The sequence below is a fragment of the Schistocerca nitens genome, chromosome 1, assembly GCF_023898315.1.
Source record: "Schistocerca nitens isolate TAMUIC-IGC-003100 chromosome 1, iqSchNite1.1, whole genome shotgun sequence".
NCBI lineage: Eukaryota > Metazoa > Arthropoda > Insecta > Orthoptera > Acrididae > Schistocerca > Schistocerca nitens.
In genome coordinates, this window is record NC_064614.1 from 1,122,308,784 (window position 1) to 1,122,322,456 (window position 13,673).

Below are 13,673 nucleotides of genomic sequence, written 5' to 3' on the forward strand. Positions count from 1 at the left end.
CTGCTTCATTTACTGCATTTTTATATTTTCTGTTTTCATCAATTAAGTTCAATATTTCTTTTGGTACCCAAGGATTTCTGACAGCCCTCGTCTTTTTACCTACTTGATCGTCTGCTGCCTTCACTACTTCAGCCCTCAAAGCTACCCATTCTTCTTCTACTGTATTTCTTTCCCCCATTCCTGCCAATTGTTCCCTTATGCGCTCCTTGAAACTCTGTACAAACTCTGGTTCTTTCAGTTTATCCAGGTCCCATCTCCTTAAACCCCCACCTTTTTGCATTTTCTTCAGTTTTAATCTACAGTTCATAACCAATAGATTGTGGTCAGAGTCCACATCTGCCCCTGGTTCCTAAATCTCTGTCTTACCATTATGTAATCTATCTGAAACCTGTCAGTATCTCCAAGCTTCTTTCATGTATACAACCTTCTTTTATGATTCTTGAACCAAGTGTTGGCATATAAACTTGTACTACGTAGTAACTCCCTCAATTACAGTCACAGTTACAAATGTCTTTCACTTTTATGATCCCAATTGTGCACTCGGTAATGTGAGTGGCTCCTTCGTAATAAAGGTGGAAATTCAAATTTCAGCCACTTCCTGTTTTGTACTATCAAGCGTCATGTTGCGATGAAGTGGAGAGATAAGTGAGGGACATTGCTAGATACGTTTTTTACATCAGTAGATTTATCTGACATTTCAATGAATGTACCAAACAAGGATGTGGTGATGAAGTGAGAGATAAGCGACGGACGTTTCTAGGTTAATTTCATACATGACTAGGTTTACCGAATATGTTAATTAATGTATCAAATCAGGATGATGAAAATGTTCCTCAGAGTGGCACTGATAAGATAAATGTACACTGTCATATGGCCTCCAATTCATGGAGATAAGCTGTCAATATAAGTACAGTAGTTTCTTTCGAAACTATGTTACTTGAGTGACAATAGTTGTTGAGACGCATGTTCACGTCATAAAAACATGTATTTGATTTTTATTTTGGCATTACCTGCTTTTACAGTGTCTCTTCCTGTTCGAAGCACCGTAGAAGATTCTACTTGTGGATATAGCGTAAGTAAGACGAGCATTAATCAAATTTATAAAGCAATTTACATTGTCAAAATAATGGATCCATTTCAGAATTATGAATTATGCCATTAGAAACCTTCATCAAATTACAGAAATACGTATTTTAGACAAACACTGAACGATGTGGCACAGTTGTAAGACACTAGACCCACACTCTTCCCAGTAGGGACCCTGGGTTGAATCTTGGGAGTGTGTGTACGTGTGTCATGTGATTTGCCGACACCTTCACTTTCAACATGCCTAGGATTCTAATAATAATAACAATAAAGTGCATAACTGTTTAATACGATAATACAACTTGTAAAAAAATACCGTTCAAAGACATAGTTTCAATAGGATTCTTTAAAAACTTTGACGAACTCATATGTTATGAAATTAGTTAAAAACTGTAAACAAACCGCCACAATTTTGCAACGTTGAAATAATGCTCCGACATAGCTCTACGAGCGTCCGGTGTACGGTGTGCCCTGTCAATGTGGCAGCATATATGTTGGGCAAACAATTCGCACGGTTGCGGAGCGTTGTACTGAGCACAACCGTGATATAAAACAAAGGGAGCTTGACAAGTCGGCCATAGCGGAGCATTGCCTAGAAAACAGACATAAAATACAAAAGTGTTGGCTCATGCGTCTACATATTGGGACTCCGTTTAAAGGAAGCGGCCGAGATTCGCTTAAACAACAACAATTTCATCAGAGACCAGGAATACACACTCAGCAGGGCATGGGGACGGGTGCTGGACTTCGAAAGAAAGCAGAGACAGAAGCCGACGCGGGAGCGGCAGTTTCAAACGTGGCGCCTGCCCCTGGTGCCACCCGACGTCACCGGTGCTGCCACGGGCAATAGCTCCGCTAGCTGCCCGGGTCGACTTACGCGCGCGCGCCACACTGGATCGATCTGATTGGCTGCTGATGATGTCATCATGCCTATATTAGCGAGAAACCGTTGCAGCCCAGGCAGTCAGTGAACTCCTGACAACAATGGCGGAGATGGCCATCGAAAGCTCGAGGATTTTATTCGAATTGACGCGGCTGGAAAACCGAGTCTTCATGAGACGTATTCTGTGTTAAAAATGGCTAATATTTTTCAGTGTCCTTGCCATTTTCGAGACTCTTCATTCTCATGGTAGCTATTTCTCGGGCAGTTAATAGAGAGTTTAGGAAACTAGGGTATGTAAAATACAAACACTTTTTTAGGAGGCTTCACATGACAACTCTTCCCCGTCGCTCTCACGCCTCGTTCATCCGGTTATCCGAAGCTCGGGTTTTTGTAATTTCCGTAAAAAAGTCACTTAAGGCAACTGTCAGGATGGTTCCTTTGAAAAGGACATGTCCAATCTCCTTCCTTACCCCATCCCTATCGGAGTATATGCAATGACGGAAAAAATCGCAACACCTAAAAATAATTAATATACAGCAATGAAATTTCAGGAATACACTTATCTAGATAACATATTTAAGTGATTAATATTTAAGTGACTAACACTGCAAGATCGAATATTAACGTAAGCTCGAGATAAGCCATTGCGAAAGTGAAAAGCTAGTACATTAGTAAAAGTGGTAACCGTTAGAATGTTGAGTGCAAGCACGCTAATGTGTATGCATTATGTTGTACAGGTGCTAGGTGTCATTTGTGGGATGGAATTACATGCCTGTTGCACTTACAGGGACGTTTAATGCTGTTTGTGGATGACGCTGGAGCTGTTGTCCAATGATGCCCCATACATGCTCGACTGGAGACACATCTGTTGACTGAGCAAGCCAAGGCAACATATTGACTCTCTGTAGAGCATGCTGGGTTACAACAGCTGTCTGTGGGCGAGTGTTATCCTGTTGGGAAACCCCCTGGAATGCTTTCCATGAATAACTGCCCAACATGTCGAATCACCAGACTGATGTATAGATTTGCAGTCTGGGTGCGTGAGGTAACCACGGGAGTGCTCCTGCTTCTATATGAAATCTTACGCCAGACCGTAAACTCCACGCGTCGGTCCAGTGTGTCTAGCAAGTGCACAGGTTGGTTACAGGCCTTCAGCTGGACTCCTTATAACGAACACACATCCATCTCTGGCACCGAGGCAGAACCATCTTCCATAAGAAGAAACAACAGACCTTCATCCTGCCCTCCTATGAGCTCTCGATTGACACCACCGGTTGCAAATGGCGGTGGTTTGGGGTCAGTGGAATTCACACAACAGGACACGTGGTTCGGAGCTGTCCTTGAAGTATCCGGTTTGTAACAGTTCGTTGTCTCACTGTGGTGTCAACTGCTGCTCAAATTGCTGCTGGAGATCCCATACAAAGCGCCTGAGTCATAAGGTGAACCCGATGGATTTCCCTCTCGGTAATCCAACGTGGCCGTCCGGACTTCTTGCGACTATACATTCTGCTGACCACCGCTGCCGGAAATCATGTACAGTGGCTACATTCCTGCCAAGCCTTTCTGCATTATCGCAGAAGAAGCATCCAGCTTCTCGTAGCCCATTTAAGGCCCCCACGCACGCTACTGCATACTTGACAGTCACGCTTGCGCAAGTGTGCTTGTGCAAACTTGCTTGAGCGTGTGTAGGGTCAAGCATCAGGATTGCACAAGCAGCTTGACCGAATTTCGATTATGAATGTTTGTGCAAGCCTCCAAGCGTGTCGATGTTTGCTCGTGTGTGCCTAGAGAAGGGAGGCTTGAACAAGCATACATCTGTCATTCGGACACAGACTGTGGAGAGCGCGCGTTTATTTAGAGTTTGTGTCGTTTCCTTCTTCGTTCTGGTGTCGGACCGGGAAGTGTTGGAGGAATTTACTACGTGCTGCTAAAGACATCCATGTTTATGGAATAATAAAAGTAAAGAATATCATGATAAAATGAAAAGAGACGCGACATATAAGGTGCTTCTCATAAAGTACAAAGAAATAGAGCCATCAGCAACTAAAGATACTGTTATTAAGAAAATTAATACATTACGAACGAATTACAGACGAGAAGAAAGGAAACGTGATAACACTTACAAGTCAGGGGCTGCAGCAGACGAAGTTTACAGACTGTTCTGTGGTACTTCGATCTTTTCAGCTTTATAAGTGAACAAGAGACACGAAGATGCTCTTCGAGTGATTTACAAGGAATAGAGGTAGTTGTATTTAGTTACAGTAGCACTGTTACAATTAAGATATATGCCTATGCTTTTATTTGTTTATACTATACTGCAATACACATTGTTATCTTTTACATTTTTGTTTACTGCTAATGCACAAAATTATGTTGCCAAGGAACTTGTCCTTCAATCACAAAGTAGTTCATAAATTCCTCCCTCACATGTTTAGCATCAAGTGGAACATTTCCTGCAGTAGACCTTTGCAATGGTAGCATATTAGAATCCTCTCTTGTTAAGGCATAAGGCGTAAAGAGGTACAAAAGATTCAAATACGTTTCCTCATTCATCCTGAGGTAATTATGCCAGTCACGAGGATATATCTTCAATTCACTCAGTAAATTTGCATGAGAATACGATTTTCGTTTTTTAAGCCACTCTTTACTCCACATATCGCGTTTCCTCTTTTGTTTTTTCGCGAAAACAGGCAAAAAGGCTGCAACAGCAAGCGCATCGTCGTCTGTGTTCGACATTTTCCAATGTAAACAAACTGATGCTTGTACATGCGTGCTTCAGTCGTGTGGATGCGCGAGGAATTTGTGCACACTTGAGCAAGCACGCTTGCGCAAGCGTGATTGTCAAGCACGCAGTAGCGTGTGTGGGGGCCATTACATGCACTCGTTAAAACTCAGTGAGGAGTTGATAATGGCGTCTTCGCCGCCTTAACGGCATTGTTGATTAACAACAATTCACGACGTCCAATCACAATTGTAACCAACGCTCACGCCCGTTCCATCGTGTGTTTAAAGCAAACCTGATTTGGATCGTCACAGCGGTGCTGCTAGCACCACTCTTAAGTGACTCACTCGAAATGTGAATAGACATCATCTTTCAGATGTAAAACACGCCTACCACCTTTAATTTACATCGCACAACTCTTCGGTGTTGCGATTTTTTTCCGTCACCGTAATACACTATTACCACGGATACAAATTCTAAACATAAACGAAACAAAATAACAGTGCAGCGCAACTCGTGCCTTCTCGGTGAACATCAACAAACTTCATCAGATTCCTAGATAGTGGGTCACTAAACTCCCACAGTTTTTCTGCTACTTCGCTAATGCTGTTCCGCCAAGCGGCTGCCACTTAAAAGCACACAGTAAAACGTTACTGTACTCCCATATCCCTTCACGCCACCGGACATGCCCAAGCTTCCCCTTACCCACCACCCGTGCGACCTTCGCCACAACCGCGGTCTGTTGCACGAGGTGGTGTCCCGGAAGGAGCTGCTTATTCTTAACGCCCACCCTATCTTCACCCCCGCGACTGGGTGCACGTCTATCAAGTCGCGGAGAAATGGGTAAAAAAAGAGTGGCGTTCCGGCAGGAGGAAGCCTGCCCCAGAGGACCAAGCAGCAGTATACTACTTCGAAAACCTCAGGAAGTAGTGTGATGCCAATTCCAACGAGAGGCCATCAAACCACCCCAGAGGTCAACGGAGGAACAGCAGCCATGCTGCTTCCCCTCCCTCATCAACTGACTCGATGTCAGTCAGTGAATTAGTCCAGTGCAGCGCAGTACTGTACTGTGTGCACTTATAACCCTGTCTAGACGATAGCAGCGTTACCTGGTGAGGAATGAGTCAGACACACGCACGATGTGTGTACTGCCAGTGAGCGTGCTGTCTGCGTGTAGAAAGGGGACGGCGCACGACATATTTGAGTGTGATCAAGCGTAGATTGTGATGACCTGGAGGCTCGGCACGAGCATTTCGAAAACTGCACAACTTGTCGAGTGTTCGAGGAGTGTTGTGGTGAGTGTCTTCAACAAGTGGCGAAACCAAGGTGACAAGACGTCCAGACGTCATGGGGTTGCATGGCCACCCCTCATTACTGATGTCTGACTTCGTAGTGTGAATCAGAGTTTTCAACATTGGTGTTCCTCAAGAAATAAATAGGCCTATATAAACCGCCTGGAAGTTGAACCAGTCCTAAGGATAAAAATAACATCTTTTGAACCGTATTTGGAGTTCATAGTTAAAAATAAACAGCTACATTGTTCTCACTAATAGAGGACAGCTAATAATATAACTGTGAACTGCGATTATCATTTTATTGTTAAAAGTTGACGCTTGCAACACATCGTTTGCCGTGTAGACTTTAGAAAGTGTTTTAATTTGCTTCGTTATCAGCCACACGATAATTTGAGCTTTTTGCCTCCTATAAGTGCTATTGGGGTCTTGGCGGTATCATTAGAAATGTTAGTCGTGTCAGGGACACGTACAGCACAAAAGCGTACAGGCCGACGTCGTCTGTTGACTGACAGAGACCGCCGACAGTTGAAGAGTGATAGGCAGACATCTGTCCAGACCATTACATAGGAATTACTAACTGCATCAGGGTCTACTGCAAATACTATGACAGTTAGGCGGAAGATGAGAAAACTTGGTTTTCATGGTCGAGCGGCTGCTCATAAGCCACTTATCATGCCGATAAATGCCGAACGACGCCTCGCTTAAGGAGGGTAATCATTGGACGTGAGGTCTGGAACATGACAAGGAATTAGAATTCAGAAAGCGGACGTAATTAGTTTGATACTTAACTTTAATCCATTAATGATGAACGTCGCTCTTGACGGTACATGATTCACAATATTATCTGTTCAGAATACATTCTTGAACAATATGGCGCCTTGCTAGGACGTAGCAAATGACGTAGCTGAAGGCTATGCTAAACTGTCGTCTCGGAAAATGAGAGCGTATGTAGACAGTGAACCATCGCTAGCAAAGTCGGCTGTACAACTGGGGCAAGTGCTAGTGGAGTCTCTCTAGACTAGACCTGCCGTGTGGCGGCGCTCGGTCTGCAATCACTGATAGTGGCGACACGCGGGTCCGACGTATACTAGCGGACCGCGGCCGATTTAAAGGCTACCACCTAGCAAGTGTGGTGTCTGGCGGTGACACCACATCAACAGTTAAACGTTTCCGTGATGGGTAACGCCTCTCTTGTATCGCCTGCCACTGCAGTTTGTTGAGCATCTCTGTAACGCTCCCGCGACGATTAAACGATCCCGTGACGAAACACGCAGCTCTTCTTTACCTCCTCTATCAGTCCTACTTGGTAAGGATCCCAACTGACACTCAAGAATCGGTCGAACGAGCACCTAGTAAGCTACATCCTTCGTGGATGAGTGACATTTTCTTAAGATTCTTTCTGTGAACCTCACTCAGGCATGCTTTTCCTACTATTTGTTTTATGTGGTTATTCTACCTAAGGTCGCTTTGGATAGATACTCCCAGATATTTTACGGTAGATACTGTTTCCAGCAATTTGTCATCAGCAGTGTAGTTGTACAGTCACGGATTTCTATGTATGCATATGTTACATTTATTTACGTTCGGGCCAATTGCCAGGGCCTACACCATTCATCAGTCGTCTGTAGGTCATTCTGCCAAGAGGTACAGTCTTCTGGCACCGCTACTTTCTTATAAACAACCGCATCATCTCTAGCAATTATAAAGAGCCTCCGGCGCTTTCTGTTTGACCATTCGTATACCTGTAAACAATAACGATCCTATCACATTTAATTGGAGTACTCAGGAAATTACCTTTTCAGCTGTCGATTTAGTTATGTTAAGAGCGACGTTTTGAGTTCTATCTGCAAGGATGTCTCGAATCCAGTAGCAGATCTGGTCCGATATTAGGTAAGTTCGGTTCTTTTTGTGCACTAAACGGCAGTGCAGGACGGTGTCAAATGCCTCTCTGAGGAACACAGCATCAACCTGAGCGCTGCTCTCTACAGCGCTATGGATCTCTTGGAGGAACAGGGCGAGCTGAGTTGCGGAAGATACACTACTGGCCATTAAAATTGCTACACCAAGATGGAATCCAGATGAAAAACGGGTATTCATTGGACAAATATATTATACTAGAACTGACATGTGATTACATTTTCACGCAATTTGGGTGCGTAGATCCTGAGAAATCAGTACCCAGAACAACCACCTCTGGCCGTAATAACGGCCTTGATACGCCTGGGCATTGAGTCAAACAGAGCTTGGATGGCGTGTACAGGTACAGCTGCCCATGCAGCTTCAACACGATACCACAGTTCATCATGAATAGGACTGGCGGGCGTATTGTGACGAGCCAGTTGCTCGGCCACCATTGACCAGACGTTTTCAATTGGTGAGAGATCTGGAGAATGTGCTGGCCAGGGCAGCAGTCGAATATTTTCTGTATCCAGAAAGGCCCGTACAGGACCTGCAACATGCGGTCGTGCATTCTCCTGCTGAAATGTAGGGTTTCGCAGGGATCGAATGAAGGGTAGAGACACGGGTCGTAACACATCTGAAATGTAACGTCCACTGTTCAAAGTGCCGTCAGTGCGAACGAGAGGTGACGGAGACGTGTAACCAATTGCACCCCATACCATCACGCCGGGTGATACGCCAGTATGGCGATGACGAATGCAGGCTTCCAATGTGCGTTCACCGCGATGTCGCCAAACACGGATGCGACCATCATGATGCTGTAAACAGAACCTGGATTCATCCGAAAAAATGACGTTTTGCCATTCGTGCACCCAGGTTCGTCGTTGAGTGCACCATCGCAGGTGCTCCTGTCTGTGATGCAGCGTCAACGGTAACCGCAGCCATGGTCTCCGACCTGATAGTCCATGCAGCTGCAAACGTCGTCGAACTGTTTGTGCAGATGGTTGTTGTCTTGCAAACGTCACCATCTGTTGACTCAGGGATCGAGACGTGGCTGCACGATCCGTTACAGCCATGCGGATAAGATGCCTGTCATCTCGACTGCTAGTGATACGAGGCTGTTGGTAGCCAGCACGGCGTTCCGTATTACCCTCCTGAACCCACCGACTCCATATTCTGCTAACAGTCATTGGATCGCGACCAACGCGAGCAGCATGTCGCGATACGATAAATCTCAATCGCGATAGGCTACAATCCCACCGTTATCAAAGTCGGAAACGTGTTGGTACTCATTTTCCCTCGTTACACGAGGCATCACAACAACGTTTCACCAGGCAACGCCGGTGAACTGCTGTTTGTGTATGAGAAATCGGTTGGAAACTTTAGCAATTTTAATGGCCAGTAGTGTATTTCGGGAATCCATGTTGATTTTTATAGAGAAGATTTTCGTTCTCCAAAACGTCATAAATCTTCAGGTTAAAACATGTTCCATAATTCTATAACAGAGCGACATCAACAACATAGATTTATAATTACGTGCTTCTGTCCTGCGACGTTGAAAACGGGAATGACCTGCGTTTCTTTCCAGTCACTAGGTACCCTTCGTTGTTCCAGCGATGTACGTTGCTAGAAGGGGACCAAGTTCTTTCGCATATTCTTCGTAGAATCTTATGGGTACCTCATCTGGTCCTCATGTCTTTCCACTACTAGCGATTGTAGTTGCATTTCTGTTCCACGATCGGTTATCTCAGTATCTACCTTTTCGACGTTCGTGCAATGATTAACTTGAAAACAGCCTTAACGTTAGAGAGCCACAGAGATAATTTACATTGGTCATGTGGACGTGGTAAGAACAGACCTTCGCTTTTAGCGTTTTTACTACATCGGAATATTTTTCTTTTCAAGTAAACTCATTCCATTATCGCTACCCCTTTGGATTGCATTCTGTTCTGTATCACCAACATCTTAATCATGATCATCCTCTTCATATTTTACGTCACCGCTAATTTTCAAAGTAAGTGTTTCTATATTGCATAAAAATATAACAAATTTAAGTAATCATTTCATTTTCAGTTCCACTATCTATACACACTATATTGCAGGTTGCTCCCAACTCAGTTTCTGAAAATGTCTCCTAGAATAATAACTTTTCAGCTTCATGTTCACCACCTTTCGACTGAAAAATACTGCCAGAAAATTCTCTCAGGTGTATATCCGATTTTTCTGACATCTGGAAGTTGCAATACTTAACTTTTGTAAAAATTTAATGGCTTTAATCAGTGCAGAGTACACATTTTCCTTTAAATTTTCGATCTCGCCTGCTGCAGTTTCTGTATATTTTATCAACTTGCTTAACTCTTGACAACGTTTCATAATAGCACAAACGAACTGTTCAAAAATTAATGGATAGGTAAACCAGCCGTTGCGAGTTCCAAATCGGCGTTCCATTCTGACGTTTGTTTCGTCTGTCGGTTTTTTGTTGTTGTTGTTTATTCTTCCTGTTTGTATCAACGTACAAAATTCCTCCATGCGCCGCATCGATCTGCTGCTACTTCATCTCCATTAAAATGCGAATCTTCGTCGTAGGTAAAAACGGTACTCAGTAAAATTCGCAATAAGAGTTAGAGGAGTCCCATAGTAAAAAAAAAAAAAAAAAAAAAAATAAGAGTTAGAGGGCCAAACTGTGTCGTCAGTCGTTTACCTGACGCGGCAGGGTCCCCAAAATTTGTAGGCATATCGATTCCAGCTTTCACACAAATCATGTATAATTATCAACATTACAAACTCTGATAACATACTCCATTCAATTAGCGTCTTCTACAGAAACGTAGTTTCTCCATAAACATACGTAGGTTGGAACTTAAATAGTGGCAACACTGTTGTGGAGACACTATGCAATGATATCTACTGTGAAATTAGAATTATATATTAATACCTTCAGCTGCTGACGGTAGTTGAGATGTATCAACGCGGACAGGTGAAAACGTGTTCTACGACCGGGACTCGAACCCGGGATCTCCTGCTTACATGGCAGACGCTCTATGCAGCTGAGCCACCGAGGGCACAGAGGATAGTGCGACTGCAGGGATCATCTCGCGCATGCCTCCCGCGAGACCCACATTCTCACCTTATATGTCCACACACTACATTCGTAGTGTTCCAGCCCAACACACTCATTACTCGTGGAAGACATTCTTACCCAGTCCCGTAAGAGTCCGGGTAATATGTGTGCATCCGCACGGAAGAGGAAGGTCATGGCCGGTATTGCCAGAACTATACAGGGTGGTTCATTGATAGTGACCGGGCCAAATATTTCACTAAATAAGCATCAAACGGAAAAAACTACAAAGAACGAAACTCGTCTAGCTTGAAGGAGGAAACCAGATGGCGCTATGGTTGGCCCGCTAGTAGAGTCGCTATACAGGCTCTCTACCCGCTACACGGCGCTGTCGTAGGTCAAACGGATATCAACTGCGTTTTTTTAAATAGGAAAAAGAAATATGAATGTTTAAGTTGGACCACTTTTTTCGCTTTGTGATAGATGGCGCTGTAATAGTCACAAACGTGGTATCACGTAACATTCCGCCAGTACGGACGGTATTTGCTTCGTGATACATTACCCGTGTTAAAATGGACCGTTTACGAATTGCGGAAAAGGTCGAAATCGTGTTGATGTATGGCTATTGTGATCAAAATGCCCAACGGGCGTGTGCTATGTATGCTGCTCGGTATCCTGGACGACATCATCCAAGTGTCCGGACCGTTCGCCGGATAGTTACGTTATTTAAGGAAACAGGAAGTGTTCACCCACATGAGAAACGCCAACCACTACCTGCAGCAAATGATGATGCCCAAGTAGGTGTTTTAACTGCTGTCGCTGCCAATCCGCACATCAGTAGCACACAAATTGCGCGAGAAACGAGAATCTAAAAAACGTCGGTGTTGAGAACACTGCATCAACATCGATTGCACCCGTGCCATATTTCTATGCACCAGGAATTTTATGGCAACGACTTTGAATGTCGTGTGCAGTTCTGCCAATGGGCACAAGAGAAATTACGGGACGATGACAGATTTTTTGCACGCGTTCTATTTAGCGACGAAGCGTCATTCACCAACAGCGGTAACGTAAACCGGCATAATATGCAATATTGGGCTACGGAAAATCCACGATGGCTGCGACAAGTGGAACTCAGCGACCTTGGCGGGTTAATGTATAGTGCGGCTTTATGGGTGGAAGGATAATTGGCCCCCATTTTATCGATGGCAACCTAAATGGTGCACTGTATGCTGAATTCCTACGCAATGTTCTACCAATGTTACTACAAGATGTTTCACTGCATGACAGAATGGCAATGTACTTCCAACATGATGCATGTCCAGCACATGGCTCGTGCGGTTGAAACGGTATTGAATAGCATATTTCATGACAGGTGGATTGGTCGTCGAAGCACCATACCATGGCCCGCACGTTCTCCGGATCTGACGTCCCCGGATTTCTTTCTGTGGGGAAAGTTGAAGGATATTTGCTATCGTGATCCACCGACAACGCCTGACAACATATGTCAGCGCATTGTCAATGCATGTGCGAACATTACGGAAGGCGAACTACTTGCTGTCGTTACACGTATTGCCAAATGCATTGGGGTTGACGGACATCATTTTGAGCATTTATTGCCTTTATGTGGTATTTACAGGTAATCACACAGTAACAGCATGCGTTCTCAGAAATGATAAGTTCACAAAGCTACATGTATCACATTGGAACAACCGAAATAAAATGTTCAAACGTACCTACGTTCTGTGTTTTAATTTAAAATACCTACCTGTTACCAACTGTTCGTCTAAAATTGTGAGCCATATGTTTGTGACTATTACAGCGCCATCTATCACAAAGCCAAAAAAGTGGTCCAACTAAAACATTCGTATTTCTTTACGTACTACACGAATATGTAATAAAAATGTGGGTTTCTATTTTAAAAAACGCAGTTGATATCCATTTGACCTATGGCAGCGCCATCTAGCGGGCCAACCATAGCGCCATCTGGTTTCCCCCTTCAAGCTAGACAAGTTTCGTACTTTGTAGTTTTTTCGTTTGACGCTTATTTTGTGAGATATTTGGCCCGGTCACGGTCAGTGGACCACCCTATATACTTATATGGATAGGGTGTCTGTTCTTTTGGACATGTTCGCTGCGAGACGCCTGGATACTTCCCTTGTTGAGAGCCATTCCTGGCACAAAGTAACAATGCGGGAGCGATCGAACCGCGGTATTGACCGCCTAGGCATGGTTGAACTACAGACAGCACGAGCCGTGTTCATCCTTCCTTTATGGAATGACTGGAACTGATCGGCTGTCGGACACCCTCCGTCTAATAGCAACGCCACCTAGAGAGAAGGCCTGTGCGCTGAGCAGCTCGCCTGCCAAGAGTAGTCATACAAGTTCCGTCCGTCCAAGAGCGGCTTCTACTGGCAGCAGCTTCTAGAAACGCTTTTCTCTGGCTACATGTTTTATTTCTAGTGTCGTACATTGCTATTTCAACAAAATTTGTCGTATATCAATTATTTCACACACTAATACATTAAAACTTACCTGTTTTTACACTGCAAATCCAAAAATTGTAACGGGATTGATGGCTTCATTAGGCCTATACACATGTTCTTAACTACACACAAATTAGCATTTTTAATAATGAAAACATCAAGATCTCTCCATGTGAAATCCATCAATACAAAATTTAATTTAACATTGATGATTTTATTCTATCAAAATGATGAAAAATCCAAA

At 44.0% G+C, this 13,673-nt stretch overlaps 1 protein-coding gene across 1 annotated transcript in view; it reads left to right on the top strand.

Moving 5' to 3' along the window:
- Window positions 1–936: 936 nt before the first annotated feature.
- The window catches only part of LOC126199206 (lysosomal alpha-mannosidase-like), a 125,282-nt gene continuing 112,545 nt past the window's right edge, over window positions 937–13,673 (top strand). The window contains exon 1 of the mRNA XM_049935988.1: window positions 937–1,072. Within this exon, the coding sequence (XP_049791945.1) occupies window positions 983–1,072 (90 nt within the window). The 5' untranslated portion in view covers window positions 937–982. The remainder of the gene's footprint in view (window positions 1,073–13,673) is intronic.